We start from the raw sequence: 19067 nt of genomic DNA on the forward strand, positions 1-19067 counted from the left end.
CGTTTTCACGAAGAAGCCATCAAATTGTCGACTTTAATTTATTATGCATATCAATTTGTTCATGCTTCTCATGACCATTAAACAAAGGGAATTTCTTCCAGAAAACAAATTTAGTCAAAGATTTTTGGTGAATTTTGTCTGATTATAATTATTAATTACTTTATACTTTTCAGTGGGAATGAAAAAAATAAAAGTTAAAAATTCAAACGTATTTGCATTAGGCACATAAACAAATCTACTCATGCTTCACAAGCCAATAATTTCATTAATTTATTCTAATTAGAATGGAATTTAAAATATTCAGAGAACATAGGGACATTGGATAAAGAAATCAACTAAGAACAAAATTACTAAAATAGATTGTAGTGGGTGATAAATAATCCATTATTTTTAATCAAAGATTTCATATAAGTAAAACATTATCCTTTAAATTGAATTCAACATAAATTTAAATTAATTGAGCTTAAAGTGGATAACAAAAGCTAACGTGAAATCAAAAGCAAAAACTAAGAAGTACTACGTAATAAAAAGTATGACCTCATTGAGGTCGCAGAAGAAACTTGGCTTTATGATAAATCGATAAGCCTAATACGTAAAATTAGCCTTTAACTTGATTTCAACTGATATTTACACTCTCCAAATTTGAATGTGCACAAGTAGACACTTAAATTTATAGAAACTTGATCAAATAGATGCACACGTCATATATGACAATCCGCGTCCTACATGATTATACCACATAGGACGTGTGTGTTTACTTGTTCAATTTTATATACAAATTTAAGTGTCTATTTGTACGCACCTAAAATTGAAAGACATAAATATGAGCTGATATCAACTAAATGACATGTTAATAATTATGTCAAATCAATATATGATAAGATCAATCAATCTGAAAAGAAATTAGATTATGATAATCTGATCCATTTGCTGTTAAAGAATAATGAAGATTCGTATGAACTTGTTAAGATCCGGATTAAGAAATTAATTAATCCTCCACATGGTAGGGTTATAACATCCTCCAAATTAATGCAACCCATTCTTAAAGACATAATTATAAAAAAAATACAGATTAATAATGTTTACAATGTTTAATGGTCATGAAAACATTTATTTTTGGAGACACTCGTACACACTACTATTATCTTTATAAAAATATATTATGTGAATTATTAGCAAGAAAATCTTGGTCAATGTGAATAGAATGGAAATTCATTAATCATTATATGCACTTTAATAAATTATTAATTATTCAGGAGGGGTGTATGACTATTTTATTGTTATTTATGTCTTAAGATATGATTTATTTTCTTCGTTCATTTTTATTAGTCTAGTATTGACTTAGCATACTTCTTAATGAGCAATAAATATAATGAAAATTTTACCATATCACCCTTTGAATATAATAAATTCAATATTAGACTTTTTTTTTTTTACTAATTTTATTCTTAAAAACACTTTTAAAAAAAAGATTAGTCAAACACAATTTGCTTATGAAAAACATTTTTCAAATGAATCAGCCAAACACAAAATGCTTTTTTTTCAAAAGCATTTTTCTAAAAAGTCATTTTAAAAAAGCGCTTATAAAAATAAGTTGTTTTTAGCAGCAATGCCAAACATGCTCTAAAACATGACTAGTTAATAATAAGGACAAATTAAAAAAGTGATAAATTATCTCTAATTAGTTATCTAAACTAGACATCTATTTTTAATATATAATAGAAAGTAAAAGTGAACGGTAGAATATGTTCATTGAATATTCATTGTATTTATGTACCATAATTGAGGGATTCATAAAGTGAAAGCTTGCGTCTAGTGTATTATGTGATAAGAAAGTATCACCAGAAGTTAAAGGTAAATTTTACAAAGTGATTGTTATATTAAGTATATTATATGAGGCGTTGAATGTTGATTGGACAAGAACTTGGACATCCAAAAGATGAAATAATGAAATAAGGAAGTTGAGATGAATATATGGACGTATTTGGAGAGATAAGATTAGGAACTTTGATATTCTAGGCAAGGTGAGAGTAACCTATGTGATAGACAAAATGAGACAGAGATGGTTCGAACATGACAAGAGAAAATCCACATATATGCACCAGAAAAGGAGGGGTGAGAAATTGACGATGATGGATCATAGGAGCGGTAGATGTATTTAAAAAGTATTTGAAAGAGATGATTATACATGACACGATACGCTTACAACTTATTGAGGATATGACACTAGATATAAGGATATAAAAATAAAAAATTACCGTAGAAAACTAGTAGTTAGTGAGAGGTTATCTAAATTTCTCTATCCCTAGTATTAACTAATTTTCTCCTACTATCTTATACTTCAATTTTATTGTTACTCACTATTTTCTTTTACTTCGATTATCATACTGTTTATTGTTATTAATATTTATTTTCTCCACTATTTATATTTATTCAATAAATGTATAATATGTATTTGTGTAGTAAACTTTAATTTTAAAGTTTTTTAATCTTATTAAATTACTTAACAGTGTTCCTATCTACAGAAACTCTCAATTTCTCTTTTTCAATCCTTCAAAGTTGCAGTTTTTAGAGAGATTTCAGCTCAAGAACTCATCTCAACCAGTGGTACAACTCAAAAAGGTTATCAAGATTACTTTTTTTTGAGTTCTGTGTTGAATTTTTTTGTATTTAATTGAGTTCTGTGTTGATTTTCTGGGACTTTCTTGAATTTGGGTATATGAAAAATTCATTTTTTTCTCTGAATTCTGTGTAAACCCAAATTTGTAGGGTTTATGGTATGATAAAACCTTTAATGCAATTCCATTTTTATGCAGATATGTCTGTTGTAAATCAACAATTTTTCAACCCCATATGGAAGCCTTGTGTTTCTTCATGTCCATTGTTAGCTGCCCAGTTACTTGTAATGCCAATGAGTAATAGAGAACTTTCTGTTCTTTCCACCATTGCTGCTGCAAAATCTACAGCTTCGATTGGTGAAGGAAATGATGATTATGTTGATATTAGTAGTGGGAGAGCAGCAGCCAAAGGGTCGGGTACTACGGCGAGAGGAAGGAGGTTGTTGAAGGTTAGGGAGGAGAAGAGGAAGCGGGAATATGAACGTCTTCACAATTACCCAGCTTGGGCAAAGTATATCTCTAACTACTTTACTTATTTGATGCTATGTTGTATGTTTAAATGTATTTGTTCTGTCCCGCGCAAATGGTTTACCTGTAACTAGTCGATACCCCTATGAAAAAATTGATCACATAGGAGTGCTTCTGAGGTAGAATACACTTTGAATTTTGATAAATGCATTGCTTGTGAAGTATGTGTGCTTGAATGCCTTATAGATTTACCCGTTATTTGATGTTATATGTATTCGTTGTGTTAAAATGGTATTTGATACTTCATGATTACCATATCTCACACAAATCGTTTACCTGTAACTCTTTAGTAGCTCTAAGAAAAATTAATCACTTAGGAAAGCTTCCGAGGCCGAATACTTTGAATTTGAGAAATGCATTGCTTGTGAAGTATGTGTGCGTGTATGCCTTATAGATTTACCCGTTATTTGATGTTATATGTATTCGTTGTGTTAAAATGGTATTTGATACTTCATGATTACCATATCTCACACAAATCGTTTACCTGTAACTCTTTAGTAGCTCTAAGAAAAATTAATCACTTAGGAAAGCTTCCGAGGCCGAATACTTTGAATTTGAGAAATGCATTGCTTGTGAAGTATGTGTGCTTGAATGCCTTATAGATTTACCCGTTATTTGATGTTATATGTATTCGTTGTGTTAAAATGGTATTTGATACTTCATGATTACCATATCTCACACAAATCGTTTACCTGTAACTCTTTAGTAGCTCTAAGAAAAATTAATCACTTAGGAAAGCTTCCGAGGCCGAATACTTTGAATTTGAGAAATGCATTGCTTGTGAAGTATGTGTGCGTGTATGACATATTGATTTACCCTTTGTTGATTGGAAGTTGGAACCCAGACAAGCTAGAGTGCTAGAGTCCATGCAACGTTGTTTCCATTAGGATGCCAACATTGCTTTGATCTTCACTTTTACTTCATCTGTGTCCTTGAGATTGACTTGATGTTAAAAATGTTATTTTTAGAGTGTTGGAAGATGCCTGTAAACATGATACAGAGCTTCGTGCTGTGCTTGGTGATAGTATTGGCAATCCAGAGCTTATGAGGAAAAAGGTAGGTGTAATTTTTATTTGGGATTTTGAGTTAGGTTTGACAGACATTCATTTGCAGATATTCCACATTTTCGTTGATTTCAGTTCACTTTAGATTTTGAATTATGACTTCCAATTGAAATCTGCTTGTTTCCTTTTCTCCATTTTGATAGGTCGAAGAGAGAGTTCGAACAAAGGGCCAAAATTTTCAGAAGTCTAAAACAGGATCAGTGCTTTCATTCAAAGTCAGCTTTAGAGAGTAATTAAATTCTGACCACACTTCATGCTTCTTCTGTTTTCTAACTCCAATTTTTCTTTTTTTATCACTATCTCCTAGATATATGAATAGCATCCTTCAAAACATAATCAAGTGAAGTTTTTAAAGTTCCTTGGTAAAATGTGATTTTTCTATTTGAGCTCTAGCTGTTTGTTCTGTTTAACTAGAGTAAATAAATTTAAAGCAGGAAAGTGGGGAAGAATAACCAGGCTAGGTCGTATTCTTCTTCTTCATCTTCCGGAGTTGGCTTCTTGTGTAGTCAGACTTGTGGCTGAGCTGCTAGAGCTTTTCCAGGGTTATTTTGTTTTAAAATAGAGGGTTCTTGTCAAACTTTTGTTTGTTGGATGGGCTAATACTTTCTTTAAAATCTCTATTTGGCCTATCAGTGTTCAGGTGTCTAGTTTCAGCACAAACTTTAAAAGACAGTTCAGGAAATGTCTGGATGTGTCTGTCATGTTTGTTTGACTTGACAATTATTCAATATGATACCTCCAATTTGTTGTTCACACATCATATATTTATTGATATTAGTAAGTTGCATGTGGTTTGCTGATCTTTATAGGTTTTATTGTTTTAATGCAATAAATGTGTTTGGTATGAAAGAAAATATTTTCCTCAAAAAATGTTTTCTCGTTTTTAGTTGGTGATGAAATATGTTTTGTGGAAAATTTCCTTCAAATTCCTTGCTATTTTGTTTAGATGCATATCACTTACTGCATCTTATTTGAATTGACAGTTTTAATCCTCTTGATTCATACATATGGTTTGAACTCTATGGCTCACCATCTGATCGAGACGTTAACATTTTCGGTAGTGTATGTTTACTGCTTTCTTCTCTGTTCTCATATTACATTACTTCACGCTTTTTTAGTATTTTTGGGTTTGATATCTCAAAATATCTTGTGCTTCTATTGGCAGGTTATCCAGGCATGGTATGTCATGGGACGTTTAGGTGCATTTAACTCATCTAATTTGCAGGTGAATTCACCGCTCAACAATAGATTTTATTTAGGTTTTCTTTTTTCTTTTGCTGCTGTTAAGTGTTGTTCTTCCTATCACTCTACTTCAGCAATTAACTAAAAATTAAGTTAAGTACTTACAATCACATGCGTTTTAAAGTTTTCCTACCTTAAATCAAGATGGTGTCCAGTCAGGTTGTAATTGTAGTAAGTTGTTGGTTCTATTCATGATCAATTCATTCATTCACCCCCCGTTTCTTAATTATACTTTGAGAAGAATAGAAAGTTCCTCAACATGATCAGAAAAAGGTTCAAGTTTGTGTTAAATGACGCAGCTGGGGGGTTCATCAATGGAATTCAATCCTCTTTATGATGCAGAAAAAGGTTTCAACGTGATGCCTTCATCATTCCATGACATAAGTAATGTTGAATTCCAGGACAACTGGTCAAGAGTTTGGTATGCATTTCTTTGCACCAATTTTCTTCTTTTCCGATTAAACATATTTCAATAATGATTCCTTGTAATTTGTAACACTACTCGTGTATGGCAAAACTTGCTTATATCAACTTGGTCATGTGCATAACAGGGTGGATCTTGGCACAGCTGATTTCTTCTCAATCGATGTTCTTCTCAATTGCTTGACTGTATTGAGCTCAGAGTAAGCACTCGATTTTATAAGTGGTTTTCATCTTCTGAAGCTTAGTTTCCATGCTAACATCTGTTGTTCACTATACAGATATATAGGCATCCAACAAGTTGTTTTTGGTGGTCAGCGGATGGGTGATTGGGAAGAGGGAATGACCAATTCTGATGACGGTTACAAATACTTTGAAATTTGACATGGATGGAGTTATCATGCACCTGCAATATTCAAGTTTTTTCAATTCGAAAAGGGATGAAGCTTTGTAGTATTATCCCTAACAATACGATAAATTTTGATCAGGAGGAGTGTTAGTTACTGTAATTATCATAGTAGTTAGCTTGTATGGTAGGTGAAATGATTAATGTGTAGATTTAATGATAGGATCCTGTAATAGATTTCTGAATAATCCTGTATTATTATTATTACTAGAATCCCTTGTGTCTGAATATTATTGAAGTGGGATGGAACCATTTTAAATCTGATGAAGTGATAAGACTACTCAAGTCTAATGGCTAATGTACATGGCATAGAATCATATTATGTGTGTAACACTACAACAAGCTGCAATACTTGAGCCAAGAGAAGCTTAGTTGGTTTGTCAAGGCAAAAGACTGTTAAAGAGGGTTATTTCTCCAACTTTGAATTTGAGAAACTAAGACAACAGAGTAAAGAAAGGAGAATTGTGATCAAATTCAAGAACCTGAATCACCTATTGTGTTGTCATTCTTGTCTGTGGCTAATAATCAAGCCTTAGATACTACTAGTGTGGGTAGAAGAAATAGAAGAATCGATTATGAGAATCAACACCACATATCGTTGAGGTTCACAAGAACAAGATATAATGGGAAGAACTTGAATCTTCTAAGGAAATCCCATGTCTAATGGCTAGTGTCCATAACACAGAATCATCAAATGAATGTAATACTAGTGCAAGCAATTTTATAGGTCAGTTAATGATTTTTAATTTTTTCAAATTTGGAAGAATTTTCAAAATTACAACTATAGAATCAAATTCCCCTCCATATCCTCTTTCAGCTATTGTGTCCAAGTAACAAACAAATAAGTCTTGTTAGAATAAACCCAAATAAAAAATAATTAAGTTAAGATATAATCCAAACATCTAAGTGTTGGAATAACAGTCAGCTCTTTGACATTTCACAGCTGACATAACACTCTTCTGGCTAACTTATCATATCATTCCCCAGTCACTTGAACTTATCATACCATTCCTCAGTCACTTGATGAAAGATATCTTTCTTGGATGTCGGAGGAAGACAGTAAACCACATTACTCCAGGGGAATACACTTTCACATAATGAAAAATCTTCAAACTTCGCAAATAATTGAACCTCAGGATCAAACTACACATTAGTGAATTCCATAATCTTAAGGACCCGTTTGGGTCCAAGTTTTGGGAAAAATTTGGCAGTTGGCATTTGGCCACATAACTTGGGAATTTTTTTTTCAAGAATCTCAAGTTTCCAAATACTACAAAAAAAAAACTAGTTTTTGAAAACTTGGGAAATATATGGAAACTTTAAAAAATTCAAAAATTACCCCAAACTTTTATATTTTATAAAAATTATCCATCATTTATTACATCCTACTAATATATATCTAGAGGAATAGTTTGTAATTGCCTCCTCTGAAAAAGTTTGAATTCTAATTTGAATAATAAAATTGAGAAAAAAGTACAATTTTTTAATAGATTGTAATTATAACCGAATCAAACTAATATTTATCTACCATATATATCCATTATTTTTATTTAATAACATGCCACCTACCACTCTATCTATTAACATGTCACTCAATCTACAAACTTATAGGTACTTTTAATAGTTTTTAGAATTTATGGATATAAATCATATGTTTTGAAATAGTCAAATATTTTTGGGGAAGCTTGGGGCCAAATACAAGGGGTTAACTTGAGAAAAACTCGGCCCAAATATTATTTGGCAAAAATACTTGGAAACTTGGGCCAAACGTTAGCTAAGTGATACAATTACAGAGAATTACAGAGAAGAAACAACTTCCAGGAGTAATCTCGAGGAATATGAACAACTAGTTCAGGGATTAAACCCGAGAATTCAGCTAAAGAGAAAATTATAGAGAAAAGAAAACAATTTTATTATCAATCAATCAATGAGTGTCAATGATCTAATGCAATCCTTTTATAGGCTCCTAGAAATTGCTAAAACAGTTAAAATCCACAGCGACAGTAATAACAAAATTTAACCATCTAACAGTGCGAACTGTTCTAACTAACTTTTGGACTTGTTAACAGAATTTGCCACATCAACGATTAGTTATCGATTAGTTCTCTTTTTGCTAACTTGTATCAATACCCCTCCGTAAAGAACAGACTTGTCCTCAAGGCTGAAAAGAGGGAAATCTATGCTGTAATTCAGAAAGATATTCCCAAGTTATCTGATCAGCTTCCAAACCTAACCACTGGACAAACACTTGACACACAACTTTGTTACCCTTCTTAACCAAGCTCCTCTCAAGTATAATTTAAGGCGTCGAACAGTAGGGATTGGAAAGTTGTAAGACTGGAGGATGAGAAATGTCCCGAGGCATCTCATGATATCTTTTGAGCTGAGAAACATGAAAAATGGGATGGATCAACACATCAACATGAAGCAACAATTTATATGCCACTGCACTAACCTGTGCGTCAATGATATAGGGGATATAATACTTTGCTGCTAGCTTGTTGAAAGGTCGAGCAGCCACTGAAACTTGTCTATAAGGTTGCAGCTTCAAATACACCCAATCACTAACCGCAAATACCCTGTCTGATCTATGTTTGTTAGCCAAGTCCTTCATCCTTTGTTGTGCCCGACTGATGTGAAACTTAAGCAACTCAATAATTGCCTCTCTTGCTTCCAAAGACATGTCAACCATCTCGTTAACAGCTTCTCCAACCAAATAAGAGAGATGGATAAATGGTTTTCTACCATAAAGAACTTCAAAGGGCGTGCATCTGATATCAGTGTGATAAGTGATATTATACCACCACTCTGCAAGTGGTAGATAGAAGGGCTAAAACAGAGGTTTGTTTGAGCAAAAACACCTCAAATAGGTTTCCAAAGTTCTGCTCAGTACTTCTGTTTGCCCATCAGTCTGGGGTGATATGCAGTAGATCGTTGCAATTTAACTCCTTGTAAAGTGAACAACTCCTTTCAAAATGAGCTGAGGAAAACAGGATCCCTATCACTCGTCAAGGTAACAGGCATATCATGGAGTTTAAAGACGTGATCTAAGAAATAATAAGCTACATCTTGGGTAGTATAAGGATGTTGCAAGCTCATGAAATGGCCACATTTACTAAGCCGATCCACAACCACTAATATCACATCATTTGCCCTTAGCTTTAGGGAGACCTTCAATAAAATCAAGACACACATCAGTCCATACCCCTTCAGGAATGGGCAGGGGTTGTAACAACCCTGGGTAAGCAACAACATCATACTTGTGCTTTTGGCAAACATCACACTTGTGGATAAAATTTCTAATATCCTGAACAAGAGACTTCCAATAAAATAATGATTGAATTCTTTAGATAGTTGCATTCATTCTAGAATGCCCACCTTGAGGAGTAGAGTGCCATAGTGTAATAATGGTATTCCTCAACTGTGTATCATGTCCAACTACTAGTCTACCCTTCCATCTGAGTTGGTCATTGCACCAAGTAAAGTACTTGAAAAGTTGAACCTGCAACTTAACTATCAACTCTTGCAATGTAGCATTTTGTATCCAAGTATCCTTGATATGTTAGTACAACATATCATTAGGAGTAAGAAGCGAAATAGCTAATAGCTCAGCATCAGGGTTCCTGGATAAGGCATCAACAACCTTATTCTCAGAGCACTTTTTATACTCTATGGAAAAATCAAAAGCCATCAACTTTGATATGGCAGCCACCTGAAAGTCTGTATGAATATGTTGGTTGAGTAAATGTTTCAAAGCCTTTTGATCTGTCCTCACCATAAAGGATCTGCCCAACAAGTAGTGAGACCACTTAGTGACAACAAAAATAAGTGTCAATAACTCCCTATCATACACTGACAAGGCCTGGTGCCAAGGATTTACTAATGTAGGCAATAGGGTGTCCCTATTGCATTAGCACAACTCCAATACCTCTACCACTAGCATCTGTCTCCACTACGAAAGGCAAGGAAAAATCTGGCATAGCAAATATTGATACAAATTGATACAATTACAGAGAAGAAACAAATTCCAGGAGTAATCTCGAGGAATATGAATAACTAGTTCAGGGATTAAACCCGAGAATTCAGCTAAAGAGAAAATTATAGAGAGAAGAAAACAATCTTATTATCAATGAATGAATGGATGTCAATAATCTAATACAATTCTTTTATAGGCTCCTAGAGATTGCTAAAACAATTAAAATCACCAGCTACAGTAATAACAAAATTAACCATCTAACAGTGCTAACTGTTCTAACTAACTTCTGGACTTGTTAACAGAATTTGCCACAACAACGATTAGTTATCGATTAGTTCTCCTTTTGCTAACTTGTATCACTAAGTACTAAGTATTGGAATATTCCATCCACTTGAAATTGTAATTGAACCAGAAGGTGAGCAAGTGGCAAATAGCTTTTCAAGGTTTCTTGAAACCATAAGATTTGGTGTAAACGTAAACCTACTGGTATTCACTATTGCAGAGATTTCTTTGGCAGGATGGCCCACTGTGTAGTGGTATTTACTATCGCAATATATCTTCATATCTCATAATATATAGATAAAAATTTTAAAAAAACAAATGGTAACCAACAAATCAATATCTAAATCAAACAATCAATAAGAAATAATATTGCAATAACTTGTTCTAGCATAACCAATTTTTATCCTAATATGTCTAAATGATCTTTTTTAAAAAACTATTTTCAAATTTTAATTTCTATATATGTAAATGGTGATATCTTCATTAGATGAAAGTCATGAAACTATGTAAATGACTAGCTAAAGTTCTTTTTTTTTTTTTTTAATAAACCCTAAAATAAAAAACATAAACCCCGTGAGGTACAACCCACAATATATGCACAAGAAATTTCTATGAAACTAGATGACAGTGACACTCTGGATTCTGTCACGACTCATTGTTTAACAATTATGACTATGGAAGCTGAAACATCCCAATTCTGAATTTGGTCTTTTTTCTTCATAAACCCTACTTGCTTGGGGCTGTCGCAGGGGAGAAATTTGCACCCAATTTCTCTCTGATTTGCCCCAGGTGAAAGATGATTCTTGGCACATTGCTTTCAGCTGCTACAAAACAGTCAATTTCATTCAGGTACTAGTAACTTTGTATTTGTATAGGTATTGCTCATGGTGGGGTTGCTGATAAACTGATAGAAAGTAGGGAAGAATCAGTGAAGTCCTTGTTGTTAATTGTGGGCCATTAAGACAATTCAAGAATGGGCAATTTCAAGTTGGTTTAATGAAAAAGATTTGATTTTTATGAATGTTGTTGTGTTTTGACAAGTATATTTGTATTTCTCATAGTGGGGTTTGCTGATAAACTGATAGAAAGCAAGTAAAGAGTCATTGAAGACTTTGTTATTAATTGTGGATCATAAAGACAATTCAAGAATGGGCAATTTCAAGTTGGTTTTAGGAAAAAGTTTTGATTTTTATGAATGTTGTTGTATACTACTCCTAGTTTGTTGTCGATTAACCAAGAGAAATCAAGAGAAGCATTGAAATCGACTTTTTAGTTTTGCACAAGCTTGCCTGAACACCATGGGGTATCAAAACAGAGAAAAATATATTGGCCTTTTAGTTCTTAGGAATGTTTTTGAAGCTTTAAGAAGTATAGTTTTAGGATGAACAACTTCATTCTAGTATAGTTTTTAGAGGTTTCATTTTTTTTCCCTGTAAATCTTGATTTTGAAATATGCAATTGATGTTACTGTTTGGGTGTAATTTGTTACTTCTTGATTGGCTATGTCCATTTTCAAATTTATAATTTGACGTTATTGTCAGGTGTAATTTGTTACTACTTGATTTGATGTGTCCAATGGAACTAGTGGCTTGGGACTAGTAAGAGGAAGGAAGCTTTGACAGGTAACGGCACGTCCTTTGTTTTCTGTTCTACAAGTAATTTTAATGAATTTGGTTAAGAATGCTTTATCATTTATCTATTAGCTTTGTGCTGTCATAGAAATATTGAATGCAAGGATCATAAGAATAATTGAAATTGCTTGAAACACTTTTAAATCCTTTTCTCTCTCTATTGTTCTCCTAACATGGGAAGTTTTACATTTAGAAATTCTATTTAAGACGGGGATTTTTTTTCTGGAAATTATGATGTTTATACTACTAGTAGCTTTTATTTATTATTTTAGAGCTTTGATGTGCATTTATTGTGATGAACTGATCATATGCAATGTATAATGCATAACCTCAAGCATATTTAATAGCTAATAGGCAATTGGTATTGCAATTTCATTCAATGTGAAGGAGGATAGCTCAATATTATGTTCAGTTTATGATTCCAATCTTACAACTTAAACTATAGCATCTAGTATAATCGGGTGAAAAACATCTTAGGCAGGAACATGTACAGACATGTATAAAGACTATTTTACACCAATGCTTAAATGAACTTGCTGGATGATTTACTTGGTTTTGTTACTTTTTGCACCAATTTGTTTCGTTTACTTTTAAGTTTCAATGATGTTTGTGTGCAAATCAACTAGTTCTTTTTCACATAATAATAATAATAGTAATAATGCGGTTGCATCCACATTGCAGTTGGCAATCTTCTAGCATTTTATGTTTTGGAGAACATTTTAAATCATTGTGATAATATGGCTGGGGGAAGTCAACCACGCCAAAGTGACAAACCTTCAATCAGATACAGGTGTAATCTACTTGATGGGGCACTGTTTGAAATCACTGATTTAGACCGACAGAGTAATGCCCCTATTTCTTCTGGAAATAAGGAGAACCCTAGAAATTCTGACTCTGAATCTTCTGAGATAATGAGCACAAGTGAGCTCATATCAGCAGTTGGAAGTATATGGGATTCTGCAGCTCGCCCTGTTACACGAATCCTATCTAAAGCAAGTTCTAGATGCAATAATACCGATCACCAAGAAAACAACATATTTGGTTACTCCACTGCAGATAAAATTTCTGGTGTTTGTTTTTCACCTCCTGATCACTCAATACCTGTCAATGTGGATAGTGATACAGATTCTTCACCTCTACAGCTTGCAAATGTGGAACAACTAACAGCGAACCAGAAAGTCTCATTCTTTGGTCCTCTCTTAGGAAGTTCTTCTCTGCAGAGTGTCCTCCATGACAGATCTACCATGCATCCAGAAACTCGGAAAGCAAAAGATTTCGTCAATTATTTACAGAATGTGTATGGTTGGATGCATGAAGCATCCTTACTGAAATTTAAGCAACAATTAAATTGTGCTAGTATTGGATGCCATGAAAACAGAAAATGTACCATAGAAGACACGACAAACAGTCCTTTAAGTTGCTGCTCAGTTGTGGATACAGTAAATGCTGATTGCCGGACTGACAGGGAAGAGCCAGCTGGTTCATTGTTAAGTCAGATCGCAAAGCATGACGAGATCGACAGGGTGTCAACCGGCACTTCATCTCTAAGGCACTATAATGAAGTTTTTCATGACAAAAAGTCAAACACACTAGAGATTTCATGTTCCGAAAATAAGTCAGTCTTCCATGAGTACTCTGTCACTCCAACTTGTTCTGCTAGTGTAGATGACAAAGTTAATGCTAAGGATCACATATATGATTCTGCCATTAATGAAAAAGTAGAACTGGAGGAAGAGCTCAGTTCTGAAGTACAGATCTCTGTGGCAAAGGAAAAGCCTCGGTATGCACTTGCAAAACAAGAGCATGCTTTTGCAGGAGCAATGGCTGGAATTTTTGTCAGCCTTTGTCTTCATCCAGTTGACACAATTAAAACTGTTATTCAGTCATGCCCCAATGATCAGAAGCCACTTTATTATATAGGCAGATCATTTATTTCTGAAAGAGGTATATTTATTTGAAGCTGTACATCACTTTTCAATATGACAATTCCTTACATGCAAGGAGATGCTTCTCTTTCTTAGAGCCTATGTTTTGACCTTTGAAATTGTTGGTCAACTTATCTCAGGAGTAACAGCACTTTATCGGGGAATTTCGACCAATCTTGCTTCGTCTGCACCAATATCTGCACTTTACACCTTTACATACGAATCAGTGAAAGGGACCTTACTTCCTCTTTTTCCTAAGGTGAATGTTTTGTGTTCTTTTTTCCCATTTTATGTTAAACTGCCCCTCAGAATTGCTGTCCACACCACCCAAGCAAGCTGAGAATGGAATTGGAAAAATAAATGAAAAGAGACTGTTAGGCTTGCGAAGTTATTATAATTTCTATAAATTAGTACAGGAGAAACTGGTCTATATCCTGTGATAACCATAGATATATTTTCGGTTTGTATGATTCTTTTTTACAAAGGAAATTGGTGTATTCCTAAATGTCACACATGTCTAACACAGGAATGCCACTCTTTTGCACACTGCTTGGCTGGGGGTTGTGCAAGCATTGCCACTTCATTCATTTTCACTCCGAGTGAGCGCATAAAACAACAGATGCAAGTGGGCTCCCACTATAAAAACTGCTGGTAAAGTTACATTCCTGAAATACGTTAGTCATCCCATTATCTGATTCCACCTGCTTTTGGATCTGTCTGATTCTGTTTACCACAGTTTAATGATATGATAATGCTCTTAGCCTTGAGTGCTTCCTGTCTGTGTTTAAGTATGCATCTGTTGGGCAACATCCTGCAACTCATGTTCTTTTTCAATATATATATTATACTCAAGGTCTGTCCTGGATAGAATTGAAGAAAATCCTCAATATGATCTTTGTTGCTACTACATGTTTAAATTTCAGTTGGTCCTCGGTATTATGAAGTCCGTCTCACAAAATTGAGATAACTCACAGGAAAAAGTAAACTAGGGAATATTTGATTTACCTTAATAGGGCTATTGATGTCTTAAGTTAATGCTTCTTTGTTATGTGACGAGCGCAAATTACATATTATTTTCAAGCGCTTCGCTAGTCAAATATAGTATAGAATAATTATTGTCTCCACATGGATTGGTACAATTAATGCCTCAAACGAACTTTGCTAAGTTTTTATATGGAAAATATTAACTGTAAATTGATGTGGTATTACACCATGAGTAACAAATATACTTTTAACTAGTGTTGATTTAAATGGACTTGGGAATTATTAAATAACGATTGATAGGAGAAGTAAGGGATAATGACTAGACACAGATGCAATAGAAATAAGCAGGATCAACTTGTTTTCAAGGTTCTTATCTGAGTTTTCGTTGCTTTTGGCAAATTCAATGACTGACTAGCATGTCCACTATATCAGGATACGTCTTCCGAATGAATTTAATATCTTCAGACTCAACTAATTAAATTCTGAAGAACATTTGCAAGAATAAGCCAATGGATGTAAAAGGAAAACTTCCCATGAATATTTTCCTATATTAATTTGAAGAACAATTCAAGAAGCTTTTTCGATTACTGAAAAAAATTGTTATAATAAATCATAATCTAGTAACATAGATTGTAAGTGCAAAGCTTCTCTTTTGATTAAACTAAATAAGGAATAATTATGCTTATTGTTCAAACTCATTAACAAAATCTGACAATTTAAGCAAGTTGAATCCATGAATTACACCTAAAACACCATGTGTCACAAACCCTACGAGGAACTACTCCATAAAATTAGACAGCATAGTCAAAGAAGAAAGAAAACTAGAGTTCATTACAACCAACTATAGATCCAAACTGCTGTATTGAATTGAAATGATGATGAAAGTATTGAAATCCGTTGTCTTCAACCCTTACCGCTTACTCTGACTTCCCAACATGCTGACCCCTATTACTTGCATTTTTGGAGTATTTATACCATGTACAAAAAGGCCCAGACCAAAATACCCTTCAAAGACAACTTGAAAAAAATCTGGCAACAAAATGCCTGACGCGACATGTCGTGCCAGGCCAATTTTCCAGGCCTCTGGATTTCTCGGCGGAGAGCAGCACACAAAGCAGGCACGGCACACCAAGCTATTTTCCAGTGTCGTCATCTACTTCATTCTTTCACATGCATCTCGGTCCTCGAACCTCAAACTTGATTCCATTTGAATTCTCTTGGACGTCTGCTTAGACTTCAAAGTACCAAGACATCTATCTAAGCTCCAAAACTGCTCAAAATCTTAGAAACAAGTCCTACAACAAAAACACATGTAATAAGCACAAAGCATTAAACATTATAAATCATCAAACACTATTAGAATGTAGTTAAATAAGACAAAATGTAGCTAGGAACTTATGTTTCTTGCCTACCATCATTATGTGGTCTGCTTTAACCCAGTAGTTTTGTTAGAGTCATTTGCTACTTTAACTCAGTACACTAAGGAGGGGAGGACTATTATTACCTACTGACAAGTGACAAGTGACAACATCTTGTTTTCTCATTTTTGCATCCTCAGGGATGCCTTAATTGTGATTATAAGAAGTGGTGGTTTGCCTTCACTGTATGCTGGATGGAAAGCTGTACTCTGGAGGAATATTCCACACTCAATCATTAAGGTAAGTTTTGACTTTAGCAATCTGTCTCTGTGCCCTTTTGGAGAGAATCGGGGAGCAGGAAGTCGATTGCTTTATATTCTCTTTCATCCAAGTTTGACATCATTCTTTTTAGCCTTCTATTGCTCTTTTATTGTACATTACCATTTTGACTGGTAGTTCTATACATATGAAAGATTGAAGGAATTGAGGTTGTCATCAGTTCAACTGCGCAACCAAAATGACACACTAATGACGGTTAGTTTTCTTACTAATGAGTAGTCCTATGTCTACTCTTCATCTTTGCCATTATCGGGCTCATGATAGATAATTTTCTGGCACTTACATTCTGACTTTTACTATTGGCTTTAAGGAATGATGGTCAAGGTTATCGTTTTAGTGATTGAAGTCTGTAGTTGAGGCAATGAAGCCTTAGTGTTCTTGGTTTCATAGTCTAGTACAAAACAATAAGGTTTTTCTCAGTTGTTTTCTCCTCCTTCTAGCTTGCCTGTGGAGGATTAGCTGGCTCTACTGCTGCACTATTCACAACTCCCTTCGATGTTGTCAAGACAAGATTACAGACACAGGTAATTAATCAATGTGTTTCCTTTCTTGTTAACTCTAGTTATGATAGATGTCAGTATGTCTATAGTTTACTTGAACTGGGATTAATTTAAATCTTTCTGAAAGTGTTCAGTTGCTGGCGTTTCACATCCCTTTTTAATTGATTGTTATTTGAGAAAGCTTCAGCTTCTATACTTAACATCTTCCGTAACACTATATACGCATCTGATTTGTAAAGTTCCTAAGGAAGTCTTGGTCGTGCAGATTCCTGGATCTACGACTCAGTTTGGTGTATTCGGCACACTTCAAGAAATTGCAAAACGTGAAGGTTTGAAGGGTCTCTACAGGTAATGGTTGGATGGTATTTTGAAATAATTTTATTGAATAATACCTTCTGGTAATACTTAATTGTCAATCTTGTGTATCAAATATTTAATACGCGCACCTATCCCATCCCATAATATATTTTTAATGATGCCACATACTCTAGCAAATTAGTCTGTTGGACGCGGTACCCTACCAAACTGACTATATTGGTAACTTAATTGTCTGTGCTGTCACCAAGTCATGCTGAATGAATACCAGCAGCGTTCTAAACGCATGCCATATATAGTCGATATGTTGTTTACGCTAACCATTTTATTTGTTCTGGTTATAATGAACCTTGATTTCATGGCAGGGGCTTGAGTCCTAGATTGATCATGTATATGACCCAGGGAGCACTTTTCTTTGCATCTTATGAATCTTTCAAGAAGATATTTTCTTTGGATATCCCGCAGCCTAAAACAGAAACGGTTCCATATGAACACAAGGAAGATGATCCTGCAATGTTGACTTCATGAAGCTAACAAAGGAAAGATCAGTTCAACATAGTGCATCTTTGCAGCAATGTTCCAAGTGAGAAAATATGATTTCAAGATTAACATGGATATTTTCCTTTGTGCTGGAGCACCAAACAGATGATGAAGGAAACTGAAGTGCTAATAGACACATGCAGGCTGATTATCCATCGAGTTTTGAACCGTGTGTCAGCTAGCCCTCGAGAATTTCTTGGAGAGGATATAGGGATGCTGGATGCCTACTTTTGTAGTATGATTGTAAATTTGATATTAACATTAATATAGGCGCGACTAAACTTATCTGGAATTGAGGTATAGTTGATTGATTGATTTCGGTGAGTCTGCAATAATGTAAGTATTTCTTGTGTAGCCTTAGCTTTAGAACATTTATTTAAAGAAAAATGTCTATTTTCCTTTCCTTGTTGGTTACCATAAACATTGATGAAAAGTGCAGACTAACAAATACTTTTCCAATAAAGACAATAGAGACAGCAACAACACAAGTGACATTTGGAGAGAGAAGAGTGTACGTAGATCTTATCCCTAGGAAGCAGTGAAACTATTTCGATAGATCTCCAGTTCAACAAAGAAAATAGAAGCCTATGGTATTAGTATTACTAGTGGCTCAAGCAAACCAATGTCTTCCCAACAACAAAAGTAAAGTGTAAATTGAAACCATTTTCTATTAAATTTTGGATAAATATTTTACAAACATTCAAATGAAGGGTGTAAAGCATTGATACAAAAAATTTAAAAAAATGTTTTTGATACATATAGAGGTAGATGACAGTTTCCTACAACAAAGTCGTTGTAGTATAGTGGTAAGTATTCCCGCCTGTCACGCGGGTGACCCGGGTTCGATCCCCGGCAGCGGCGTATTATTTTTTTTCCTCTTTTAAATTTCTTATACACTCTTTATCTCACAAGTTAGTAGGAATAAAATCTATGTACACT

General features: G+C 34.1%; 2 protein-coding genes and 1 non-coding gene across 3 annotated transcripts; all 3 read left to right on the top strand.

Moving 5' to 3' along the window:
• The first annotated feature begins 2456 nt into the window (after positions 1-2456).
• LOC102598694 (uncharacterized) lies at positions 2457-6542 on the top strand. Its single transcript, XM_006343918.2, has 9 exons — positions 2457-2622; positions 2817-3129; positions 4115-4202; positions 4354-4439; positions 5194-5272; positions 5376-5435; positions 5752-5873; positions 6004-6075; positions 6154-6542. Exons 2-9 carry the CDS (start codon positions 2819-2821, stop codon positions 6254-6256), a joined length of 921 nt encoding a protein of 306 aa, XP_006343980.1. The 5' UTR covers positions 2457-2622; positions 2817-2818; the 3' UTR covers positions 6257-6542.
• Positions 6543-11099: 4557 nt separating this feature from the next.
• Positions 11100-18443, top strand: LOC102599020 (mitochondrial aspartate-glutamate transporter AGC1). The gene is made up of 10 exons (XM_006343919.2): positions 11100-11385; positions 12078-12158; positions 12849-14111; positions 14233-14351; positions 14619-14743; positions 16635-16734; positions 16891-16968; positions 17214-17297; positions 17539-17621; positions 17954-18443. Exons 3-10 carry the CDS (start codon positions 12905-12907, stop codon positions 18114-18116), a joined length of 1959 nt encoding a protein of 652 aa, XP_006343981.1. The 5' UTR covers positions 11100-11385; positions 12078-12158; positions 12849-12904; the 3' UTR covers positions 18117-18443.
• A 474-nt stretch (positions 18444-18917) lies between these two features.
• TRNAD-GUC (transfer RNA aspartic acid (anticodon GUC)) lies at positions 18918-18989 on the top strand. The gene has a single exon. It is a non-coding gene; the product is annotated as a tRNA-Asp (tRNA).
• Positions 18990-19067: the final 78 nt, after the last annotated feature.

Source organism: Solanum tuberosum, unplaced genomic scaffold (assembly GCF_000226075.1).
Source record: "Solanum tuberosum cultivar DM 1-3 516 R44 unplaced genomic scaffold, SolTub_3.0 scf00048, whole genome shotgun sequence".
Lineage (NCBI taxonomy): Eukaryota > Viridiplantae > Streptophyta > Magnoliopsida > Solanales > Solanaceae > Solanum > Solanum tuberosum.